A 14,984-nucleotide genomic window follows, 5' to 3' on the forward strand; every position below is an offset into this window, starting at 1 on the left:
ATGTTAATTAAGAAATGTAGGATAAAGTATGACAAAAACTGGAATCTTCACTGCTGGTGGGAGCATAAAATATAGCAGTTACTTTGGAAAATAATCTAAAAGTAGCTTCGTTTTAATATAAGAGTTGCTACAGGACCCATCAATTCAACTCCTACATATACGCACAAGAAAACTGAAAACATTTGATCAAGCAAAATGTTCATAAATACTCATAGCAGTGCTATTCATAATAGCTCCAGTGTAGAAATAACCCAAATGTTTATCAGTTTACAAGATAAATAAAATCTGCCGCATCTGTAAGATAGAATATGGTATCAGCGCAAGCCATAACCAGAGTATGTTCAGAACCAATAAAGTTGCCTTTGCCTTTTGTTCACATAGGCAATGATCAAAAGCGTGTTAAGTGAAAGAAGCTAATCAGGAAAGAGCCATTACATGGTCTCATTACCTGGCCTGAATGGGTAAACCTGTAGACACAGAAAGGAGATGAACTGCTAATGAGAGGTAGAGGATGACTGGTTAGGGGGTGGGGAAGAGAGCTAATGGAAAAGTTCTGGAACTGTTTAGGTTTGCATAACTATGAAGACACTGAACATCATCAAACCACTGAATTAGGTCCTTTAAATGTGAGCTTGTATGAGATATGAATTAATATTTCAATAAAACTGTTATTATGCAGCTAATGAGGGTTCTAAGAGTGACAATGGGAAAATTGTTTTTAAACAGCTTTATTGAGGTAAAGTTTATATATCACAAAATTCGCTCTCATAAGTATATGATTCAATGAGATTTACTATATTTAAAGAGCTGTGTGCAGTGATTGTCACAATTACATTTTAGAGTACTTCCATTTCCCTACAATGTCTTATGCCTACTGAAATTTAATCTAGCTTCCACCCTCAGCTCTGCTTTGTCTTGACTAAATATATTAAATTGATTAAATAAAATACATTATTTTTGAATCTTCCCTTTTTACCCAGCACTATATTTTTGCAGTTCATTATTTTTGTTCTTTTTTTTTTTTAACTTGTTTTTGTTTGGTTTGGTGTTCGAGACAGGGTTTCTCTGTGGAGCCTTGGCTGTCCTGGACTCACTCTGTAGATCAGGCTGGCCTCGAACTCATAGATCCGCTTGACTCTGCCTCCCAGAGTTCTGGGATCACAGGCATGTGGCACTGCACCTGGCTCATTTTGTCTTTTTTAAATTGCTAAACAGTATCTGAATTCTTACATGTGTGTCTATGTATAAAGTATACATGTATGTATACATAAAGTTATCTGTAGAGAAGTGGATAGGCATTTTATATTTAGCAGTTGAACCATGATTTCCATTTATTATTTTAAAAGTAGTGTTTCTAGAGATATCAGTGTAGAAAATCTCAGGTCTATGCTTTCATCTCTCTCTCTCTCTGTCTCCTCTGTGTGTGTGTGTGTGTGTGTGTGTATGTGTTATTTCATATGCAGGTATGCAGGTAGACAGTTCTGCATATTCTTGTGTGAAATCCAGAAGCCAATGTCAGGTGTCTTCTTCTATTGTCTTCCTCCATACTTTTGAAGACAGACTCTCTCACTGAACATAATGGAACTTGCTGACTGGGTAGACTGGTCTCTGCTCCCACCGCCCACTGTGTGGGTTGCATCACTCACCATGATGACTGTCTTTTGTATAGGTCCTGGGAATCCCCATGCAAGTCCTCTCTCTTGCACTGCAAGCAGTTTACTCACAGAGCCATCTCCCAGTCATGTTTTCGCCATCCCTGGGCGCCCTTCACAGTGGCTTTGAGTGAATGTTACTGTTGTGTAACTATCCCCATACTCCATCATAGCACACTGTAAATTTGTGCCAATTAAATAGTCGCCCTATTCTCATTTTGATGCCTATGTATTCTGCCATTCTAAGTACTTCATATAAGTGAAATTTCATAATATCAGCCCTTCTGTATATGCCTTATTTCACATAGCAAAATGATGTTAATGTTTCCTTCATCTACTAGAATTTCACTCCTTTTCAGAGATGATGAATATTCTGTTGAATGCATATTCCATATTTTGTTTTTGTTGGGATTTTTTGTTCTCTCTCTCTCTCTCTCTCTCTCTCTCTCTCTCTCTCTCTCTCTCTCTCTCTCCCCCTTCCCTCCCTCCCTCCCTCCCTCCCCCTTCCCTCCCTCCCCCTCTTTCTCTTACTGTGCTGGTGATTGAACTCAGGGCCTTACACATGCCAGGCAAGGGTTCTGCCACCTGATTTATAGCCCCAGACCCGTTTATTACGTCCCAGAGACAGCTTCCTTATGTATTGCTCATAATAACCTTGGACTCCTGACTGTCCTGCCTCAGCCTCCAGGCATTTCAGGCATACATTGACATGCGGGGCATGTCTAACTTTTGAGAAACTGAAAGAACTGTTTCCCAAGGAGGTGTATATCATTTGTAGTCCCCTCATAAATGAATGAAGTTCCATTTTCCCTTGCATCCTTGCCTATCTTGCTGCTATCTGATGCTTTGATTGTAGCCATTATGTAGATGAAGTGGAATGGTGTGCATTTGCGGTTCCAGAATGAATAATGGTATCAAATATCTTTTCATGTACTTCCTGGTCATTCATACATCTTCTTTGGTGCAGTGTAATCAAATGTGTTTGCCTCTTAAAAATTAAGTCATTTGTCTTCTAATTGAGATTTCTGAGTTCAGTGAACTTGCTAGTACAAGTCATTTAACAAACGTTATGATTTACAAGTATTGTATTCTAATCTGTGGTTTTCTTCTTCTCATTTTTTTTTCATTTTTTTAAAGTTTAATTGATTTTTATACATATATATGTTTTGCCTGCATGTAAATCTATGCATTAGGTACATGCCTGGTAACCATAGAGGCCAAAATATGACATTGTATCCTCTGGGACAGGAGTTAAAGATGGTTGTAAACTGCTATATGGGTGCTGAGAATCAAACCTGGATACTTGGGAAGAGCTGCCAGTCCTCCTAACCATTGAGCTATCTCTCCAGCCCTTTGTCTCATTTTCTTAATGGTGACTGGGGAGATTGCTTAGGGAATAGGTGCTCTCTGCATAAACATAAAGACCTAAGTTCACATCCTCAGCAGCCACGTAAAATCTGGTTGTGGCAGTGAATGACTATCACCCTAGGACTGTAGTGTGGGAAGAGGATGCAGAGACAGGTAGGTCCTGGGGCCTTGCTGGAAAGCCAGTCTAGCCATAACAGTGAACTTCAGGTTCTGTGAAAGACCCTGTCTCAGAAAATGGGGCCAAAAGTGATTAAGGAAAAAAAAATCCTGACGTCAGCATCTTGACTCTACATGTTTCTATATAAATGGACACACACACACACACACACACATACACACACACACCCACACACACTCACACACATGCACATACAAATACACATACCACACAAGAAAAAAGAAAGAAAAGGAGAAAAATAACTGTCCCTAGTGTTATATGGAGCAGTCCCAGCATTCAGGAAGCAGAACCAGGAAGACCCTGAGTTTAAGGCTAGCCTTGGCTACATAGTGATGTCAAGGATATCAGATTGTCCCATGCTTAAAAAACTACCATTCCCCCATCAAATGGCCTTGGCACCATTGTCAAAAATGACATGAGCCTACCCACAGGGTTATGTACATGTAATCCTAGCACTGGGGAGGTAGAGATCTTCACATACTGGGGCTTGGTAACCAGGCAGCCTCACCTAATCTGCAAGCCCCAGGTTCCAGTAAGAGGCCCTGTCTGTCTTTTTTTTTTTTAATGTATTATAACTTATCAGACTACATCCCATTTGTTAGCCTTTCCCTTGTATCTCCCTATTCCCATGCTCCCTCCCTCTTTTATCCTATTCCCCTCCCCTAGACCTCTGACAAAAATGGAACTCCTCTCCCATTATGAGAGACCCTGTCTTAAGTGAGGTGGACAGTTCCTGAGGTATGATACCCAAGGTTAGCCTCTGACTGCCATACTCACTTGTATATGCAATCATGTGTACACTACACACACATAGACACAGAGAGAGAGAGAGAGAGAGAGAGAGAGAGAGAGAGAGAGAGAGAGATGGTCAAATAACAATAAATGCAAGAGTTTATTATTGTTATAATAATGTTAGTTTATTATTGGTCTCTAAATTATTTAATTGATCCATATGCTTACTAGTAATCTAAAATTATTAATTGAAACTTATAGTAAGTATTGAAATCATGTAACATAGGTCCTTCACTTTTATAACTCATTTAAAGCCATTTTTATATTCTGCTTTCTTATGTGAATTTTAGAGTGAGTTTGTTAATTTTTGTAAAAAGTAAAATGTGTAAAACCCTTCTGGAACATGTCTAAAACCTGCATTTGATCTATGGATTAGTGTTAAAAGGCTGTTACTTCAGTGTTGTCTAGTAGTAGTGCACAAGCATGGCCGGCCTCTCCACTCGTGCTTGCTAGCTGCTTTAGGGAAGCAATTGAGGTTGTCGGAGTATGTGTAGTTGTGTAGTTCTTTTGTGTAACTCATTCCTATGTATCTGTGTCTTATTATAGTACAATTGGTGCAATTTGTATTTTAAATATCAGTCCAGATTATTTATTATTTTTATAGACATATATCATTATTAAAATATCAATCCTGTATCTAGCAACATCATTGAAATTGTTTTTTAATTCTAGGGGCTTTGTTTTGGTGTAGATTTTTAAGAGTTTTCTACACACAAGATCAGGTCATCTATGAATGAAGAGTCATTTTTTTTCTTCAGATCAAGTCTAACAGTTGTTCTTTTTATCAGTGTGTTTAATGCACTTAATTTAGTAAATCTTTATATTTATAATTGTCATTTTTCTGTATTTGTTTCTGTCTTTTTTTCCCTTCTACTGACTTCTTTGGCAGTAAATATATACTTCTAATATAATGTTTAGCTCTGAAGAATTCTTATTTTCATTTTTAGTCTGCTTTTTCTTGGTTATGTCAATGTGCATTTGACTTGACACAACCTATTTCAAACTCACACTAACTTAGGTAAAGCAACTTTGTCCCAGCATTGTTCTCCTTGCTCCTTCCTCCTTTGTAGTGACACTACCATGGTGATACCTCCATCTGTGAGAAGCCTCGCTGCACAGTTTTCTAATGGCTGTCTTACAGAACGGTTTGTTGGGTCAATTGGAAGACCAAAACAGAAAATTATATTTAAATGCTTGTTTTATTATAACCTACTGTTTGGAGTCACTAACTTCAGCCAGAGCACTTCCTGTAGCATTTCTTGTCTAAGAACATTCATCGTTGTCTAAGGGCAGCCTATGTTTGGCTGCAAAATACATTTGAAATTCAGGCAGTCTACATCTCAGTCTTGGAGTTTACTTTGTATCTTCTTGAGACCCCGCATTCATCCAGATATGAATAAATAGCATGGACCCTAGCCAGTGCTTGCCCTTGGCCTGCCCTGCCCTGTTGGAAGTATTCGCGCTCGAACTGACTGAAAAGCATGCCTAACCTAAAAGACAGTAGACTCCCACGGTTCTTACCAAGGTTTGTTTATTTAAAAAGCAACTTCATATATAAAATATATATATATATTTGTCCGGTTGTCAGAATCCTGAATTTTATTTAATTTTATCGAGTTTATGTATATAATGGTTTACTGAGCTGCCTTCTTCAGCCCTTCCAGATTCTTTACCCTCAATGGAGTTCTTACTCTTCTCAGCCGCCACAGGGTCTTTTAGAGGAAAAAACAAGTAATGACAAATAAATCTTTGCAGCAAAGATGACAATTTTACAACAGCTAGAAAATGAAGGAGGAAAAGTAATTTCTGAACAGACTTCTGTCTTCCATTCCTTCTGAGAAGTGAGCAGTATGCAGAAGCCCTCCAGGAAGGCAGCTCCAGGTTATGGAACAGGGATAGAGCAAGAGAGAGCCATGAAGAAGAAAAGTTAAAATTCCATCTTGATTTTCTTTCTTCGCCCTTTGTACAGTTGCTAAGAACTCTTCAGGAGGACAAGTGAACAGTGTGGTAGATAGGGACTCTCAGAAATAGATGTAAAGCAAAGATATTGACGATAACTCTCTGACATTAGCACAAAGAAGGAACACATGCCAAGATGGGTGGACACCAAAACTGAGAGGAACAATGTTGAGAGCCTGAGAAAGGAGGTATGTGCAGGAGGAGGAGGAGCCAAAGGTGGGAAGCAGATACAAAGAGTAAAGGTGACATTAACAGTTAGATGACGAAAGCAAGCATGTGCACATTGCAAGTCCAAGACAATGAACAGATGCACCAAAGACAACTGGGGAAGAGGAAATAGGTGGGGAGAGCCTCGCCTCCTCCAGCCTCGTGTTTTAGATATTCTAAGAAGGTAAGGCAGTCTGAAAGATCAGTACTGTAGGTTAATACCTTTGTTATTTTTTCCAAGTGTGTTTAGTTAAAGTGAAAGTGTGACAGACGGGCAGGTGAAGGGAACCATCTGCTGCAGATTGCAACCATCATCCTAATAACCACAGCCGACATTACCTATTTAGATTACACAGAAATCATCATTAGACACTCAGGAAAGACCTGTTTGGTGCTGAGTGCTGAGCATAGCAGTGCAACAGGATAAACTGTAAGTTGCTTGAAAATAAATGTGCCAAAAGGAGTCATGTCTCCATGTTTATGAAATAGCTTTAAATGAATGCAGATATTGTCTCCTGCTGCTGTGCTGCTGGGCAAACTGCATCTTGTGGTTGTTGGTACAATGACTACCTCAGCAAGTGGTTCACTGTGCTGGAAGGAGTGAGGATTCAGCAGACCTTAGTCAGGGCCCTCCTGGTACCTGGTGCCTGAGCAGTGTCATCTCCTGGCTTTTTAGTGGAAACAATCGCACAGCTGCCCCTGTGGCCTTGCCAATAGAAGAGGTCCTGCAGACACTACACGACTTGATTGCCTACTTCCAGCCACCAGAGGAGGAGATGCAACATGAAGACAAACAGAATAAGCTCCGCTCTCTCAAAAACAGACAGAATCTTTTCAAGGAAGAGGTAAGCCCAGAGAGGGTGGAGGAGAGGGGGGAAGATTGATGGGTTGGTTGGTTGGTTAGTTGATTAGTTGGTTGGTTGGTTGTTTAGGTGGGTAGTTGGTTGGTTGATTGTTTAGTTAGTTAATTGGTTGGTTAGGTGGTTAGCTGGTTGGTTGGTTGGTTGTTTAGCTGGCTGTTTGGTTGGTTGATCCTCTTTGTGTTCAGAGCTGAAATATCCCTCTGGCTGTGGTTTAGCTTTGTCTATAGGCATATGCATATTTATGAGCAGGCTGGAGAATAAGAAGCTTCCCAGAGCCTGAAAAGAAAAGGATTTACTAGGGCTTGGCATTCCTGACAACCACCACTGGTATATTAGTGATGGTTGGCCCATTTAAACTGTTTAGGACATGATGCTTTGTTGCACATTTATATCCAGAACCCATATACAATAAATCAGCTTGTTACAGCATATTGTTGGTTGTGATCCACAAATTTTGGGAGACATCAGAATTACCTAGGAAACCAGTTTTTAAAATGCAAATGCTTGTATTCTGCCACAACAGAGATGTCTGGAAAACAGGTTTGAAAGCTACAGATGATGGTGTATCTGCTATTAGCCACTGAGCATCTAAGTCTCCACAATAGGGACTGAATGTGAGGGAAACATTAAATGGCAATTCAGTGTCCTGAGGCTCAGCCCATTCTGATGCTGTTCCTACCTGCAGATGACCATTGACAAATCATAGCCTTCTTTGCACTTGACCATGATGATCTGATGCTACTAGGCTGTAGTAGGCTTCCCCAGCACTCTATGCCTGGAGATTCATCCAAAGTTATTGATGTGTAGTATACAACCATCGCTGTTCAGTCGTCCCATCTAAGTAGATCGGAGGCCTTCTGCATGTGCCCTACAGAGAGGATATCCACCGTGTTCTCCTACACATTAGTACTGCCTGGGCACAAGTGTTTTCATGGGGAGATTTCATCTTGTAAAAATGCTAGAAAGGTGGTTGAAAATTCTCTTTAGATTTTATTGTCTCTAAACCCTACCTAGGGACAAGGAAAGTGAACATGGTTGTTTGGTGCCAATATATAAATTTCTTATTGAAAATAGATTTTTTTCACACAATATACTCTGATCATAGTTACCTTTCCCCCAGCTCCTCCACACACTCCCACCCAAATCTACACCATTTCTTTCTCTCTCTTATTATAAAACAAGAAGACAATTAAAAAATTAAAAATAAAAAACAAAATTGGACAAAATAAACAAAGATACACACACCCCTGGGAAGGAGCACAGGAAATGCAAAGAGATGCAGAGACACACAGAAAATCCATAAAAACACAAAATATGAAAGCATAATATGAAAGATGTTTTTGAATTTGAGGTTTAGGAGGAGGAAAATGGGTGCTCTAGCTAGAGCAGATTCTGACTGAGTCAGAATTGCCTCCCATCAGACGGAAGGTAAGTCTGTGTGTGTCTCATTCACACTCCGTCTTCCCCCCTTCTGTGTCCTTGGACTGAGTTAAACGCAGCACATGGGGACAAACCTGTCACAGGAGACTGCTGACTCATTCCACAAATAAATGTTATTTAAGTCTGTGAGACATAAAAAATGCATATTTTGTTTTTAAGAAGAAAAACAGCTCTACGGGCACCATGGAGATCTGTTGCCATAGACGTACTATCGGTTTTAGGAGGTGGTAGATACGGGAGGAGGACGATCCATAGTGCCTTTTTCATCAGGAGTGTTGAGCTCTTCCTCAACTCTCTTTCTCAGGGAATGTTGGCCCTGGTATTGAACTGCATTGATCGCTTAAACATCTACAATAGTGTAGCGCACTTTGCAGGGATCATAAGGGAGGAGAATGGCACAGCCTGGAAAGAAATTCTGAACCTGCTCTACAAGTTGCTAGGTGAGTACGCATGCATCTCCCAAGGGAGATAGGCAAGATTTATGGGATATTGGCTTGAGATTTGGAATTTCTTGGGAGTCATTTGTTAAATATTCTATTCTAATCTGGTGAATCATTGTTAACTAGTAGCTTCTTGTGCTTTCCAAACTAGAGCTAGAAGTCATCAGCCATGGTAACCAGGTGTGTATGCCAATGTATGTAGCCAGCATACACAGCAGAAATACATGTGAATTGGGGAGTAAGCAATAGCTTTTAAATCGCTTAAATGTAGGAATGTAGATGTATCGAAGGACCAGACAGGGTGAGACTTCCATTCAGGACCTTTTAGGGACTAGGCTTGTTAATCCCTCAACAGCTTACCAAGTTCTTACCACATCATTGTGCCCTTTAGTCTACATGATGACTTCTTTTTTCCTGTTTCAGCTGCTCTAATTCGTGGAAACAGAAACAACTGTGCTCAATTCTCCAATAACCTTGATTGGTTAATTAGTAAGCTGGACAGACTAGAGTCTTCCTCAGGTAAGAATTGGCAACAACAAAACAAGAAAACTTTTAACTGGGGAAGATCAATTTCTTCCCCTTTTGTAAAGATGAAAACAGAATAGAATCTTTTCCATTAGATGGCCAAAAGTCCTCAATTCAACAACAACAAAAATAAATAAATAAATACATAAATAAAATTTAAAGCTTCTTGACAAGGCTATGCCTTTATTTAACAAAATCTAACTTGGACTTCTGTAATCCTTCCTCCTTTGTTTAACCTTTCACTCCTTGCCTTTGCCTTCGCTCCCTGGTCCGTTCACAAACTCCCACCCAATAAAGCTGGCTTCTTCCTGCTCTCCAATTCTTTGAGTACTTAGAATGAACCCTCCTTTCCATGTTGGCTTAGCAGAATTAAAGGGTGACCTTTAATTTAAGAGTAAGTGATCCTCTCTTACCCACCCACCCACCCACAGGTGGCCTTTCCTATCACATCTAGGGTCCTTCCTGATGACTCTGGGAGAACTTGAGCACCATGCTCATCATTGGTAAATAACCACTACGCAAGGCTGAGCAGTTCTTCTGAAATGAGTGCACATGGCAGGTGTAGGTGTCCTCTGGGAAACTGCAGTGTTTTTATGCTTTTCTTGTAGTCTAGAGATGTCAGGTGCTCCTGGAAACCAGCCAATGGATGGTCCCCCAGGACCTCTGTCCTGCTCACATCATTTTAAGTGTCTCTTCCTCTGGTGTCTTCTTTTGTTAGTGAAATTATATTTCAGGACAAGTTAAGAACACCGTGATTGAATAAAACAGAATCAAGGAACTTTTAAAAATAAAACCAGTGAGGCTCTTGGCCAACTACTTCCCTTGGGTTCTCATCATGATGTTAACCCTGTATGTGCCATGCTGCTGCAGGAATAGTTTGCCTTAGGCCCTCAATCTTGACATAGAAAACCATCTACTGTGCCAGTGAAGTCAAACAGACTCTGTTTCTCAAGCTCATACTTTAGTAACTATACTAGGACATCAAAAATAGCAACTAATATCTGTTTTTAGGAAAAAGAACACTTAATCTGGGTATAAAGCCAAAATATTTCTAAATTACTTGCATGATCTTTATAATATGTAGTAAATTGGGCAACTGCTTATCATCTGTATTTAAATGAAGTATTATCTGGTTTTCTCAATTTAAGAATCCCACTTTACGATATTTGACAAAGATCATGTTACTGTCCAAAAAAAGGAGAAGATCACGTTAGTGTTGAATTAAACTTGCCCGTAAATTATAGGGGCCCCTGAAATCTACCAGACATGAATACATCTCTCCTCTGGATGAGAAGGCTTAGTAGAGTCAATATACTGTGTCACTCTGGCCCCTTAGGACACTCCCTTTACTCTCAGGTTTTTATGTTTGGTCAGTTCTTCAGCTTGCTGAATGGGAAAATGATTGTCATGACACTCGTGCAGGTATCTTGGAGGTCTTGCACTGCATCCTGATTGAAAGCCCAGAAGCCTTAAACCTGATTGCAGAGGGCCACATCAAGTCCATCATCTCCCTCCTGGATAAACATGGGCGGAATCACAAGGTGGGTGTGGAAGAAAGGACACTCCTGATGGTTTGTTTTCCTGCCTTTTCTTTCCCTCACACTAATACCCATTCTACGCTGCTGGAGCATGATGCATAGTCTCTTGCTTGACTTTGACAAAAGCTTTGGGAAAGCGGGATCCTGAAAATCTATAGACACATTGTGAGACAGACAGCCTCACTGGCTCTTAGATGATAGACACATTGTGAGACAGACAGCCTCATTGGCTCTTAGATGATCTGTGTTTCCCCAGCTTCCCAAGCCCTAGCCCACCATCATTAGCCCTTAACGCGTATCTCTCTGTAGGGCTAGTCATACAAGATTGGCTCTCACTCTAGAATCTATGAATGTAGCAGTGTGTGGTTTGATGGGATATGTGGGGTACAGCTGTGTTTTTACATATTAAAGAGGGTGAAGCCTAGTCTCCTACCATCATTTGGTGGGAAGGGAGCTATGTTTTGGGATGTGTCTCAATCCACTAAAAGGAGCCCATACAGCCTGACGACATGATATGCAATGGCCTGAGGAAGCAGAAAAGCTATGGTCCTTAACATCTGTAAAATTGCCTAGCAAAGAAGAAAAAAAATATGTGGGGCCTGTAATTGCTTTCTCGAATGTGGTAAATCAAAAGCAAGCATGAGGCTTGAACCTTAGTCCAGCTTCTGTATATTCCAAAATGTTCCTCCCATCTGCAAAATGTAGTGAGAATTATTGATGGGCAAAGAAGTGATATATGGCTTGGGCCATAATCTAAGAGTGAAGACAGAAAAGCTAAACAAAGGAGGGCTGCCCTGGTTTTGTTTTTTGTTTTGTTTTTGTTTTTAGCCTTAGAGCCTTGTTTTGTTTTTGTTTTTAGCCTTAGAGCCTTGCTATAGTGATTCCACATAAAGCATCTCAAAAATAGCCAGCATCCTTGTATCTAAAAAGCATTGATTGGATAGAATTTGATGACAACTTGACAATTATTTTGTCCATCCACAGTTGAGAAAACTGAGGTCTTGTAAGCCAAAGTGGTGGGAAGACTATACATTTGAGGTTAGCCTGGGACTAGACAGCAAAACTCTCTTTCAAAACAAAGTCTCACCCAGGAGACCTTACTTTTATATTTGATAATTTTTTTTGTGGAATGAGTGTAACTACATAGTCTTTAGTAAAGAAAAGCTCAGGCTCAAAGGATCACTAGTGTCTTGAAAACCCGAGTGGTCACCTTTTGTAGATGATGTGTTGATGGCAATGACAAATAGTGTTTCTTTTGCATTTATAGAATGACAGGAAACAATTTCTACGTTCATATGCATCCTCTTTGTACTTCATCATGCCCCTCTACTGTGGTGTTGTTATTATTTCCACTTGACAGAGGCAGAAAGTTCAGAACATTGGCCCTGAATAGTAAGCAATTTTCCAGGGGCCTCTCAGCTACACTTCCCAGTGGAACCCTTCCAATTAAAGGCCACTATATGCTAACACTGAAGCTTGAAGACCCCCCATCATTTATAAAGATGGCCTTTAAAGAGTCTGTGTGTATAGTGGACGTTGAGAATCCATTCTTGTTCCATAGCACTGCCAGTCATTTGCTTAGAATCAAGACTGGATGTAAGTACAGCAATGGTTTTATGTCCACTTCCTCTCTATCCTATTTAAGTGGTTAGCTGGGTTGCTTTGTAGAAAGCGTTGCTCCTCACCTGAAGCTTTACCTTATCTGAGATCAAAAGTTGTAGGGAAAGAACACAATCTCGGTGAAAATGAGAAACATGGGTTGTAGGCACCACTACATCCTTTTCGAAAGCACTCTGCCCTTTGGCCGCCCACTGACTTTACTCTTGTGGATCCAGCAGCAGCACCTCCTCACGTCCAACTTTCCCAGGGCCTGCCAATGTTCTCCTCTTGCTGAGTAAAGAGTCAAACTTGTATTCACTCTTCAAAACGTAATGTAAATGCCATTCCCTTCTTGAAGCTCTAAAATCCCATTTGTAATTGGTGTCCTCTCCTCTACTCTTATACAATGTTTTTATGGATAACAATTGTTTGAATTTGCATTTCACTGTGGTTATTTTCCCAGAATATTTATCATATCCATTATATTACCTCATGACAGAGACTATCACTGTGATTACTACGGGGTCAAACTCATATACTTAAAATACAGGCATCCATACATGCTTGTCAAAAGTCCAATAAGCAAAATTAGTATGTGAATAGAGGCCAAATCCACCTTCTCTCACCTTGAATTAATGAGAGGCTGTACGTGTGAATATGGCTCATATTACAGAAAAAGGGGAAGTCAGTGGAAAAAAATATTGTCACCAGCACTGATTTGTTTACCAAAAAGAATAATTGCTAAAAATTATAGCACTTATCCTATATTTTCCCACAGAGCTAGCTTTTATTAGTAAAATAATAATGTTGATGCACTCATCCTCTGGCTTCCCCCAAAGACTTGCCCTAAATCTACTCAAACTTGTAACAGATAAATATGTTTATTATCATTTTTGTTTCCCATTAATTTGGAGTCACTTGTGAGAAAAATATATGGTAGAATAGGATTGGTCCCTGGAAAGAATGAATCAGAATCAAAAGTTTAGCTTGCGTTGGTAGAAGATAGAATGTAAGTAAACAAATCATTAACTCCCACACCATTGCTCCTGAGCTCCAAAAATCAGCTGTCTCATGGCAGCCACTGCAGCATAGAATGATTCCCAGCTACTCAGTTCTCATCCACAGGGAGAAGAAATCTGATCTCAGGGGGTTGGAAACACTCCTTTTTCAAAGGTATAACGTGACGCAAAAATCACAAACTAGGTATATTTTGCATTTTAAAGTAAATCTGCTTTTATACATAAAGACTAATGACAATAAAACATCTAAATAATGTTTGTGTTGATATATAAATAATACGGATTTCTTTTCTTTAAAGTAGCACCCCCATGTAAGTGTGTGTTTCCCATATAGACTGAAAGAGATAAAGGTCAATGAATGGCTGTTGGACAAAATGAGGCATTAATGGCGGAAATGATTATAGCTCTGCAAATGTGCCAGTGATTAGGAAAGCCTAACCTTATGACAAGCCTGGGTTCAGTGGTTCACCATGCAGGGCTTTTGCTCACATCACAGTCCAGAGCCCATCATTTGCAAGGCTCCATTCTGTGTCCGCTCAGAGACACACGCTCTCTCAGGGCTTCTTTACTTGTTGTGTGCTCACAAATCTAGATATTGCTGGAATTTCTTCTAAGGCTTTGGCTTAGAATTGGGGTGGGACACAATGGCGTAGTTACACCGTAGATCATGATAAAAGCAAACAGAACAGAGGACTCTCTGCATCTCCGTCTCTAGCAAGCTCCCAGGTTGTTAATGCCCATCTGGGGCTCTGAGGAGGTCCATGGCGGGGTCTCTGGGGCGGGATGCGGATGACCTTCCAGCTCACTTTATCTCTTGGGTCGCCAGAGCTGATGGCTCAGGCAACTGATCAGGATTGAAAAAAGAAAGAGGAAAGGGAGCCCACAGTTTCTTCTCTAGGGATTGGTTGTGCTGCGGCAGAGGACTGTACTGAGGAGGAGGACTTAAAGTGACCACAATTTTCCTGTGGCTGAGGCTGTAAAAGCGGCTTCTTGCTAGAGACTGCACAGGGGTCGTAAAAGGAGGCTCTTTGATCTGTAGCTAGGCCTCCTTGCAGAGATCTCCAGTAAGCTAATGTAAACTTGGGCTTATTAGTCAGAGAGGGCTCGTGGTCCTGAGTCTGCTAACTTATTTGAGAATCTACAGGGAAATAAGAAATAAGAGAGAGAGAGAAAAATAAACCACTCACACACATACATTCAAGAGAAAAAGTGGATGAAATCAGGCATCTTGACTTCGACTGAAGTCAGGTTTCCCAATCTCAACACTGTTTATTGTTGCTCAGTGTACTTATACTTCTGAGAAAAGGAATTTACCTCGTAGTCAAAAGAGGACAATTAATCATAAAAACAGATGAATTCTAAAATACAATAGGTTATATATTTTAAAGGTAATCATTTCTTATT

The 14,984-nt window shown here is 40.2% G+C and overlaps 1 protein-coding gene across 1 annotated transcript in view; it reads left to right on the top strand.

Annotated features, from left to right (window-relative positions):
- Nucleotides 1–14,984, top strand: part of RYR3 (ryanodine receptor 3) — a 529,413-nt gene that overhangs the window by 255,217 nt on the left and 259,212 nt on the right. Inside the window, exons 14-17 of the mRNA XM_084776329.1 lie at nt 6,833–7,001; nt 8,764–8,899; nt 9,323–9,418; nt 10,847–10,965. Coding sequence (XP_084632455.1) covers nt 6,833–7,001; nt 8,764–8,899; nt 9,323–9,418; nt 10,847–10,965 — 520 coding nt within the window. The remainder of the gene's footprint in view (nt 1–6,832; nt 7,002–8,763; nt 8,900–9,322; nt 9,419–10,846; nt 10,966–14,984) is intronic.

The sequence above is a fragment of the Acomys minous genome (genome assembly GCF_964271855.1).
Source record: "Acomys minous genome assembly, chromosome: 3".
Classification (NCBI taxonomy): Eukaryota; Metazoa; Chordata; class Mammalia; order Rodentia; family Muridae; genus Acomys; species Acomys minous.